General features: G+C 44.1%; 1 protein-coding gene across 1 annotated transcript; it reads right to left on the reverse strand.

Annotated features, from left to right (window-relative positions):
* Positions 1-8,302: 8,302 nt before the first annotated feature.
* LOC148824894 (zona pellucida sperm-binding protein 3-like) lies at positions 8,303-10,541 on the reverse strand. Its single transcript, XM_088926461.1, has 8 exons — positions 9,984-10,541; positions 9,767-9,882; positions 9,583-9,689; positions 9,331-9,505; positions 9,136-9,253; positions 8,837-8,937; positions 8,686-8,759; positions 8,303-8,514 (listed from the first exon to the last, which is right to left on the reverse strand). Exons 1-8 carry the CDS (start codon positions 10,539-10,541, stop codon positions 8,303-8,305), a joined length of 1,461 nt encoding a protein of 486 aa, XP_088782587.1.
* Positions 10,542-11,397: the final 856 nt, after the last annotated feature.

The raw sequence follows: 11,397 nt of genomic DNA on the forward strand, positions 1-11,397 counted from the left end.
GACTAAACAACGACTTTTGATGATTACAAGTTATTCAAGAAATACAGCCATCCGCACATGGGCTTGGATCCTGAACGCTTAAGTTGAAAGAACAAAAGCAAAGGATCTGACCTGTAAACTCTCTTCATTGTCTTAAAGTTTATTAAATAAAACAATTTCATACTTTCTTAATAATTTCTAACTGTTGATAGATGATTTATTGAATTTTAACAAAATCACAATTGCAAACTTTTTCGGTTAAACTGTTATTCACATACTCGAATGTAGATAAACGTTATTGTCTTCCAGTGTGTGAGCCCATTTCTCAAAAAAAATATTTGTTAGTCTGTCGGGAGGCTGCACAAGGTGTTTAGAGATAGAACTTCTAAAAGACAGGCTCTCTAAGCTTAACATCAAGGCAGATTTTTTTTGTTTGTTTTCTCAACAGAAATGCTCTTTAGCACTTTCAGCTTTACTTTGGAAACATTGTCTGCTGAGATCACTTCTGAGCCAATGCACGTGATAGTGTGCCGGCAAGTACATTTAATATTGGCTGTGTTAGCGAGCTGCTTTTCCCTTTGAAACTTTTACTTCTTCATGCTGAATCATTGGCAGGGGTAAAGCTTATTAAATCTTTTCGCATAGCGTTCCATCAGAAATACTTTCTCCTTGGTCAAAACTGGCACAGAAAGTTTTATAAGGGCAGCCTGTTTTGCACCGTCTAAGTAACCGAAAGTATGCGAATAAGCTTTTTAATAACAGTATTTACAATATAACCCATGTTCAAAAATGCTTTTAGCTTTTTTTAGTCTAAGAAACAGGGGTGTTTTAGCGGATTGTGGTCTTCAATTAGTAAACGCTGAAGTGTTTCCCCGCTCGTGAGCAGATCTGGCTCCATTTAAACAGAATCCTGCTCAGCTCCTGCTTTCACTGCAACTTTTGAATTGAGCCCAAACCGATAAGCAAGCTGAATTATCAAAGCTCATTAGGTACTAGATATCACGATATGTTATCAGGTGAATGCAGTCCAATGTATCCTCCGTAATTGCGAGTAAATACCAAAACACACCATCCGCGACCCACAGCGGGAATAAGCAGGACTTGGTTGTTCAGAGCGTGAGGCAACTATCGCCATGAGGGGGGTTTGATCCTCGCTCTCGCTACTATGTGAATTGCCATCATTAAAGACGCGTAATAGATATTTTTGCAGATGTTTTTTATGCTCCACTATACATTACAATCATGAACACAAATCAATTAGAAATATGCAATACGTTGGTTCCCGAAAATAAAATCTGTTTTACACAGACATCATTGCTTTTGAGATACTCAAGATTGTGAAGACAACTGCGCCCTAGCTCTGGAAAATATTACTCAAAGGTTGGAAAGTACACTCTGAATCGATCTGTAGATTTCCGCGATCTGTTTACAACAGGTAACTTGGCACTTCTCCAGCAAAGCAACTCAGGTTAGTGAACTACTGGTGTATTCAATACACCTCTCTCCATCCCTCACTTGTCAGGATGGTTGCGTGTTCTAAAGCACCATGATCGAAGATGTGTGTTTTTCTAGCTCTCATGAGTATTCTTGTCTCCAGATGGAGGTGTGGGTTCAAATCCCACTCCTACCAACTACTCTTTTTTCCCTGTTACATTTTTCCCATCTTGATGTGCTCGCTGACAATGACAGGAGAAGGAAAAAGGAGAAACCGGTTAGCAGGCACATGATGGGGAGGAAGATTCATGAACTATTAGAGGTGATTAGCAGAAAGTCAACTATAAATAGACTTTGTGCATTAAGAACTGTTTGCGTTGCCTGTAATCTAGGAAAGATTTACGGTAAGGTATGCATTCAAATGTGAAAGACTATAATAATATAAAACCAGGAGAAGACTTATTAAAACATACTGTTTTCCTTGCGGTTTCTAATGTATTTTATTAAATGGGGGCTTTGTGAAATCAACTTTTAGCCTCTTGGAATGCAGTCACTCTCCCCGGTCTAAATACCATTATGTAAAATTAGGAAGCAGCAGTATTTTGATAAAGTGCGATGTTCCTTTATCACAGTAACACAACAGTAAACAGTAAACGCTCAGGTGTTTATAATTACTCGGGAGCAGATCACCCTCAATTTAGAAAAAACCTTTGCTCGTCCCTTGCTTTCACAGCGATATCTGAATCGAGCCCCATAGCGTTAAGAAAGCTAAATTACACAAAGCTCATATGACATTGGGAGTCACTGTACCCTATCACGTCCTGTTTGCACTGTCCAACTAAAAGATTAGAGGGATCAGAAAGGACACAAACAACCCATGAATCGACGATTTTGAACTTAAAGGTCGCAAGTCCTACCGACTGCGCCTCTTGTTCCTCTATTACAACAGTAAAATTACTAGCATTGATTCAACATAGAGTAAGCTGACCCACTCCCCGCGACGGCACGGTGGCCAAGTGGTAAGGCGTCTGTCTCTTAAACCGAAGATCGCGGGTCCGAACCCCGTCTGTGCCTTTTTCATTCACCGCCATGTTCCTTTATCTAGGTCTACAAGTAACATGAAAACGTCTCTTCTTGTTACTCTTTCTGTGGAAGCGCACAGTTTCCTGTTAAAGCCAAAACGTATTGCGGAAATCTAATATATGAAATTTGTTAAGAACTTGATTGGCTTTTCACAGAGAAAAACGAGAAAACCTCTTTTTCAGAAGTGGGATTCGAACAAAAAACCCGAGGGGAAACTGTGACCTGAACGCAACGCCTTAGACCCCCAGCCAACTTGCCTGTGGTGTTTATATTGAATTATATGTTTTATTTCTTTCTACTCGTTGATGAGAAAAAAAGTGAAATCATGTAATTAGGGAAATCTATTTTTTTTCATGTGGAAAACTAGCACAAGCAAATGTAAAGCAGCAGTTTAGAGCAGCGCTCAATAAAAACGATCAGAAACCTAAAGCGCTACTTATGCGGATCAGTACATTCCCATACCAGTTGTTCTGCAGAAGAAATAAGAATAGCCGAACTGAAAGACGTTGTATTGCATATTTCTAATTGGTTTATTTTCCTGATTGCAATGTATTGTGAAGCATAAAAGCCAGCTGCATCAATCTCTATTACGCGTCATTTTTTGAAGGCGTTTCAAATAGCAGTCAGTGCAGTATTAACGTTTTTGGAGCTTGTATTACATTGTAAACAATCTTATTTAAATAAGTCTAAATTCGCACACTGTTATTTAGACAGCGCAAACCAGTCTGACCTCCTTCAACTTTCTGTGCCCGCTGAGTAGATCTTAAAGCAGCTGCAGCCAGAGTAGCCGTAATGGCAACACCGCGGGAGTTCAGTTTTTCTTATTTCTTCTGCAGAAGCACCGGCATCAGAATATACTGATCCACATAAGTAGCGCTTTCGGCTTCTGATGGTTTTTATTGAGCGCTGCTCTTAACTTTTGAACATTTGTTCAGACTAGTTTTCCCCATGAAAAAAAGACATTTCCCAAATTACATGATTTCACTTTTTTTCCCCCTATCAACAAGTAGAAATAAATAAAACATATAATACAATGCAAGAACCACAGACAGGATGGCTGGTGGTCTAAGGCGTTGCGTTAAGGTCGCAGTTTCCCCTGGAGACGTTCGTTCAAATCTTACTTCCGACAAAGAGCCTCTCTCGTTAGAGTAGAAACGACAGAATCTCTAAGTAGAAAACATTTCCACAACATCTCGCATTGCACGTGTTTAATGTTAATTGTCTTAGTGGTTGTTTCGGTGAATGTTGGCTCTCTTCTCTTGCAGGGTGACGGCAAACTTCTTCAGAGAGGGAGTCTCCCACGCACGGCTTTTCTTTATCAGGACCGAAGGTAACAGAGACAGACTTCAAACTCAAATGAATTACTTCTTGAGCATTTATGACCGTTAAAAAGCTGAGAGCAGAAGAAAAAGTCATTGGAAATTAAGAAATGTCTGCTGACAGTAATCAGAACTCATGCTCAACTGCGGACAAGCGTTCCTTGTTAGTACAGTGTTGAGTACCCCCGCTTGTCGCGCGGAAGACCGGGGTACGTTTCGGTGACAGGGTGCTGGTTTAATTTTTTAACAACCTGACTTCAGTTAAAAACTGTGTACTGTTTATTAAGTTTCAGACTAGTTATTGCGGTAGAATATGGAGATCATCTCTAGCTCTGAGCTCAACTGCAACAAGAAGTCGTGCTGAACAAAATCAGAGCCCAGCTCAGGTGCTCAGGACTCAGGAGCATTGTTGTGGTTCTAATTAGCACAACAATGGGATACTTATTGGAAATAGTCCCAAAACAAGCACGTCTGGCAGCTAGTAGACCCCTGTAATAATTTTGCAGTGACAGAACACTTTGAAGATTTGCAATCTATTTAAATATGCATTTTCTAAATTTCAGTTCTCTTTACTCCCTGGCATAACTGAACTCTCACCTTCACATACTAAAGGCATTACATGTATTAGCTGTGATAATGCTTCTAAGAAACACAGAATGACATTTAGTTTTGTTCCTCATTTCCCCCCCCCCAAAAAAAAAGGAGTACATTTCCGCCTGGAATGATTGATGCCCCATCAAACATGTTTTAATATCCCCGGAAGTTTATACAGTAGAATCCTGGTTCGTGGCTTAAATTCAAGGTAAAAAATACTAAGGAAATGAGTTGGAAACAATGTCGATCTGGGATTTTACTCATCCGGAACATTTCACTACATTGGGCAGTATGTGCCAGAGAGAAGCTCCTGATATCCCTTCGGTAGCTCAGTTGGTAGAGTGGGGAACTGTAATGGAAACACTTGGGAATCCTTAGGTTGTTGGTTCGACTCTAGCTTGAAGGAAGGTGCTTTTTGTGTATTGTAATCAAAGAGTTAAAATAGTGAATCTGTTTAATTCAGCCGTTGATCAAAAGCTCAATAAACGACGAAGCAGAGGCTCCTGTTCCGAATTCAGCTCCCGTCTGATTGTCTTGTTTTGGCCAAGATCTGATCTATGAATTAAGGGACTACTCTGTCTGCTTTGTAATTCAAAATTACATTTTGTAATGCAAATGTCAAGTTTTTTGTAGATCTAAAGGTGTTCTCTGTTTTCAAAGGATAGCTACTTAATTGGCTTTATGATTTGGTATTGATTTTGTATCGTTATGTTATTAACTTTGTGCTTTCTGTGTTTTTATTGTATTGTGGACTTATTTTTTAAACAAATGCTTACAAAGGCAAACATGGCACACATCTGTTTATACCAGTGGTGAATTGTACATTTTTATTAAGTACAAGCTACTGTGCACTTCTGGGAGTATAACAGGTTCGATATAAAGTGGCAAAAATATAAAAGGGGAAAATACCCCAGACTGCGTGTAAAGCCCTTGTTGTGGCTGTAGTTTTATTTTTAGATAAAAATGGCGTACTGTGCACGAAATGTTGCAGAAACACAATCTGATATTTTAATAACTATTATTTTAATAATTTGATAAGTATGAGGCCCCGGATCCAAGTCTTCGGTTCTGATTTTTTAAACATGATATCTTCCCTTCCTCTCGATGTGAGGAATTGTTTTTTTTCACATTGCGATCCAAAGAGCCTCAGACGCACAGTCTAACAGTAACCAAACCAGAATGGATTCTGCTTGGACCCGGACTGAGCTCATTCTCACTCCCTGTGCTGAAAACAGAATTATCTCTTCCCCGAACATCGTCTACAGATCACTTGTGTGCTTTTAACCTTCTCGCAGCTAGAGGCGAGACTGAAGCTGGAGATGTGAAGGCACCCGCTGGTGCATCTTCTCCAAATTTCACAATTGCGACAGACTTCTCTTTTTTTAAAAAAGTAGATATAGCCCTGAAAAAAGCATTAGCTTTATCAGTTTTTACATTAATCGATTTTGAATCAAATATTATATTTTTATTGCAATTTACATAATAATAATTATTATTATCGCTTACACTTATATAGTGCTTTTCTGGACACTCCACTCAAAGTGCTTTACAGGTAATGGGGACTCCCCTCCACCACCACCAATGTGTAGCCCCACCTGGATGATGCAACGGCAGCCTTAGTGCGCCGGAACGCTTACCACACATCAGCTATCAGTGGGGAGGAGAGCAGAGTGATGAAGCCAATTCATAGATGGGGATTATTAGGAGGCCATGACTGGAAAGGACCAATGGGAAACTGGGCCAGGATGCCGGGGTTACACCCCTACTCTTTCAAGAGACGACCTGGGATTTTTAAAGGCCAGAGAGAGTCAGGACCTCAGTTTTACTTCTCAGCCGACGGACGGCACCTGTTTACAGTTTAGTGTCCCTGTCATAATACTGGGCCATGAGGACCCACATGGACCGCAGGGTGGGCGCCAAGAGACAGAAACCAGATGGTACCGTGTGTCAGGCTTGGCAGCGAGCAGGACAATGACGTCACGGGGACAAAGTAGAGAAAATCAAAACGGTTCTATAAAAGACCTGTGTCAACTGTCAGTTCACAGTCTGGACACTAAATCCACTGAACCAATTTCAAATCTCTCTAACACCTGAGCTGCGGCTTCTTTCGAGTAGTTATTCAGGAGAACATTGTGTTAATCATATAGATGAAATGTTTAATATATTCAGGAGGGTAGCTACGTCAGCATACATATCTGCAAAGGAACAAGTAATACTGTAGGTTTATTTCATGCTGAAAAGAGAAGAGAGAAAACAAACCTGAAGAAGGTTTCACAGCTGAAACCCTTTCTTGCATAAATTGTAGAACGTGCTGTCACATTTTAGTTGCATAACCACCTCATGACAAATAACCTTTTCAAACCCCTCCAATCTGGCTTCCATCAACTTCACAGCACAGGAACTGCCCTTGTCAAAGTCCCTAATGATCTGCTAATAGCTGCTGATTCTGGTTCTCTTTCTATACTCATCCTTTTTGATCTCAGTGCTGCATTTGACACTGTTGACCATGACAACTTTCTTGTCTTGAGACTGTTTGGAGTTTCTGACACTGCTCTCAAATGGTTCAAGTCTTACCTCACTGATCGCTGTCACTTTGTCTCTCTTAATGGGTACAGGTCTGAAATTGGTCTCGTTAAGTCTGGTGTTCCTCAGGGCTCAATACTGGGCCCCTTGCTCTTCAGCATTTACATGTTTCCACTTGGTCAGATTTTAAGATCACAAGGCCTCAGCTATCATTTCTATGCTGATGATACTCAAATATACATCCATACCAAACCTGACACTGATGTGGCTGTCTCTGTTCTATTTAATTGCATATCTGACAAAAACTTGGATGACTCAATTTCCTTTTTCTTAACTGCGACAAGACTGAAGTCATGCACCCCCCATCAACTTCATAAAAAACAATCCTGTAACCCTATCTGTAGATGGTTCTGTACTTGATCTTCAGCCTAAATTGAAAAACCTTGGGGTGATATTCGATTCTGGATTAAGATTCAACCCATGTGTGCAGCATATTGTCAAACATCTTTTTTTCCACCTCAGAAATATCACTGGACTACGCCCTATGTTATCACTAACTGGGGCTGAAAAGCTAATCAACTTTTCAAATGTTCTTGAGAGAACATTTGTGTTCTCTCAAGTTGACTACTGTAATGCTCTACTTGCTGGGGTATCTATAACTACTTTGAACAAACTGCAGTATGTCCACAATTCAGCAGCTAGAATCCTGACCAGGTCTAGTGCAAGTGATCACATTACTTCTATCCTGAAGTCCTTGCACTGGCTTCCAGTCAAATATCAGATAGACTTGAAAATCCTCATGCTCACCTATAAGGCTCTGCATGGCTTGGCATCTCAGTAGCAGTTTGATCTATTATCACCCTACTCCCCACCTTCGCTCTTCTAATTCTGGTCTCCTAACTGTCCCCCAAGCCTGTCTTCACTGTATGGGTGACAGGGCCTTCTCCTGTTATGCCCCCAAGCTCTGGAACTCTATGTCCAAGGATACCAGAGTCACCTTCCCTAAACTCCTTCAAATCCAGACTCAACACCTTGTTCTGTAGAAGAGCTTTACTGAACTGGTTCCATTCTTTACCACTCTGCTTCTGCTTTTCTTCATACCACATACGGGAAGTATTCTTGAAAGGGGAACCCTCACAAATATTTCAATTAATGGGTCTCACTTCCCTTGAATTTCTCCACTCCATTTCAAACCTATAAACCATAAAGAAACAAGGGGAGGCAGAAGGGTCTTTCACAGCTTTATTGAAATGTTGCCATTACAAGGCAAGTGGAGGCAGGAAAGTCACAAGGGCCAGGCTGGAGCCTTCATTCAGGCACCTGGGGAGGAAGAAGAAGAACAATCCAGCTGAACTGCAGGACACCCACCCCTACAGGAGCTCCTCCTGCCAGACCCTACCTGTCCACTGGCCAACATCTCCAAAGTCCTCTGCTCCCTCCACATCCTCACTGGTGCTCTCAGCATCTTCACTGGAGCTCTGAGGGTCTCCCTCCTCATCCTCAGTCCAGTCAGCTCCCACATCCAGAGGACCCTCTACTGGTGCCACAGCCACCCGACTGCTGGTCACCAGGCTCCTGGTACCTGTGGACAAGCAGCACCCAGGAGTGAGGGATCTGCTATACCCAGAAACCCACAGTGATGCTACTCATCTAAACAGTCCCTCTGTCCAGCATGGGATCATTCCTCAGTTGTCCAAGCATGGTTGTCTCTTGGGCAGAGATGCATCCACCAGGGATAGAGAACCAGACCCACCTTCATTCCGGCTGCCAGCACACCTGGACTCACAGCAGGCACAGACCTCATGGTCACCATACAGCTCCTCCCACCTGAAAGAGAGGAGGACAGGTGAGGCCTCCACCTGGCATGTCCCAGAGCACCCTCAGCAGTCTCCTTGCAGAAGTACCTCTTAGCCTCCCTGTTGTAGGTGCAGGACTTGGTCCCTGGTGTTGCTTTAGCAGGAGCCACAGCCATGACACAGTGCATGTACAGGTCAGTCACTTCATGCTGCAAGAGGGAAGGTCACAGCATTAAGGGATCAAGGCCAATAGAGGGACAGAGAAGGACCTTCTGCCATCTGTGAAGTCAAGCTGGCAGCTCTAGGCACTACAGCTGCCACAGTCTGGTTCACATCTAGATCATGGATGTGAAAGCAGACCATGGATCAGTAGAGCAAGAAGGCTGAGCAGCCTTTGAGAGCAGTACCTTCCTGGACAGCTTCTTCTGGAAGAGGAAGGCATCAATTGTGAAGCGGAGCACATCCTTCTGCTTGGAGGGGACAAACCTGGACAGGCAGCCATCTGCCTTGCTGTCCACCATGCACCTGGGGACAAGGACAAAGATGAACCCCTGCAGGCTCTCGGGACTCCTGCCCACCTCCCCTCCCAGTAGGGGCCGTACCCCAAGTTGTCGATCACGGGGAAACGGGGCTGTGAGTGCTGGTCTGGTTTCTCCATTACGTAACACGAGTGGATGTACAGCCTCTGCTCCACTGTGGCAAAGTAGGCAGTGGCCTGGAAGTACATGGGCTGACCCAGGAAGTACTCATCCTTAGGAGAGAGCCGGACCCAGCGGGCTGGAGAGAGAGGCAGCATTACACCTGCACACAGCACCCCCTGCAGGCAGGAGGAGCCACTCACTCAAGGAGCTTACAGTTGGTGGTGAGCAGGACAAAGCTGTGCTTGTTCTTCAGGTCCTTGAAGAAGGTCCTTCTCCTGGCCCACGTGGGGACATAGCCAACCTTGTAGGAGTAGTGGAACCTGCAGGACAGAGGGGGATGAGGGGCTTCTGGACACTTTCCCCAGTGGCTTCTCAGCAGCAGCAGAGCCCTGCCTACCTGTTGTAGGAGCACTTGACCGGCACAGAGAAGGGAATGAAGCGATGCACAGGTGCACTGGAGGAGGGCGGGGCATAGCGGAGAGTGTTGGAGTACATCAGGCGGCCCTGGACAACCTGCAGGGTTACAGAGGAAGGGATATTCCCAGGAAAGGCAACCCTGACACTAGCCCTACAGCTCACATCGATACACTGCCTGTAGATGAAGCCCCGCTTACTGATCGCTCGGTGCCACACTCATGAAGCCCGTAGATGAAGTAGAAGTAACGGCGTGTGGTTCGGCTGACGCTGCAGTTACCCAAGGTCACCTCCGATGGCCGACAGCTGAAGCCGAACAGGAGCCGACTGACCCTCACGTACATCCTGCTGGAGTCGCACCACACAGCCACTCCTCGGGTGCCCCCGATGGCTGGGCGAGCCGGCTGCCGCCCTCCCTGGGGAGGAAACAGGACGCTCTTGATGTAGGCGGGTAAGGGCCGGCTGCCGGCTTCAGGCTTCATCTTCTCCTTGTCGAAGTAGGGCGAGTACGCGTCTCTGGACACGGGAAGGCGGCGGAAGTCGGGAGCCAAGGACTGCGAGTCGTTCTCGCTTGCAGACAGGTCTTCGGAGGGCGCATCTGCCAGGCTCAAGTCCTCCAACTGGGCTGCGTCTTCGAGAGCCGGGAAGTCGGCCTGGAGCTCTAATTCCCGAGAGTTCAAGCCAGCTGGCCCGGCGGAGATCAGTGCGGGGAGCCCGGCTCCTGCGCACAGGCATAACACAAAGAGAAACGAGCGCATCGCCAAATTAACGTCCCGCTAAACTGCTACAGAAGTAAGACAAGTAAACCCCAAACTGTGTTGAAGCAAGAGCATAAAGTATGAACGCGGTGACTAGGTTCTTATACTGGCAGGACCCGCTACCACACACCTGGTCACACTACCGCTCAATCAACACAATCAGTTACACACAGAGACCCGGATTGTTCTCAGCGTCTAATTTGAACCAGTTCCAGTCTGAGGCGGGACTCCGTGAAGCCGCCTGCACACTTTCCCGTGTGTATCTGACCTCAGCGGAGGAGTTCCACGCAATTTCGACAGAATTAAATCACCCACACGTGTAAAATTTGCTCAGATTAATTTATTGTTCAATTAGTTTCTTATTTCCGAGGACTGTGTTAAACTCGCTGTCAGACAGAGTACGGAACATGCGACACGTCCGTCCACACTTTCCTTTATCCAGGGGGCTGTTCTATCAACACGTACCGCAATGAAAATAATTTTACTATTTTTCATGTGTAATTGCATTTCATATTAAAAATGTGTAATACAAGCATTTCTTTGCTTCCCAGTAAAGAAATACTGATCAGCTTTTGACATGATCTGATAATAATTTGTCTGATTTTCCAGAGATTGCTTTTGCTTCGCAGCACTGAGAACCAATGGAAGCCCGTTTCCGCCAGGGAGTAAAAAAAAAAACTCGCTATGGTATCTCAGAATTGTGACTTAGAATCTCAGAATTGCGACCTAAAAACTCAGAATTGCGACTTAGTAACTCAGAAATGCGACTTAAAAACTCAGAATTCCGACTTTATATCTCGTAATTGCAACTTTATCTCTCACATTTGCGTTTTCGAAATAGCCCATATTTCATTGT

The sequence above is a fragment of the Atractosteus spatula genome, chromosome 10, assembly GCF_055471065.1.
Source record: "Atractosteus spatula isolate fAtrSpa1 chromosome 10, fAtrSpa1.hap1, whole genome shotgun sequence".
Taxonomy (NCBI): Eukaryota; Metazoa; Chordata; class Actinopteri; order Semionotiformes; family Lepisosteidae; genus Atractosteus; species Atractosteus spatula.

Bases quoted from the DNA above. Each gene is read 5' to 3' on its own strand.
- LOC148824894 (XM_088926461.1), bottom strand. From the start codon at position 10,541: ATGCGCTCGTTTCTCTTTGTGTTATGCCTGTGCGCAGGAGCCGGGCTC. The intron at 9,690-9,766 runs GTAGGCAGGGCT...TCTGTCCTGCAG, and splicing joins GTCAAGTGCTCCTACAACAG to GTTCCACTACTCCTACAAGG. The intron at 8,938-9,135 runs GTACTGCTCTCA...TCCCTCTTGCAG, and splicing joins AGAAGAAGCTGTCCAGGAAG to CATGAAGTGACTGACCTGTA.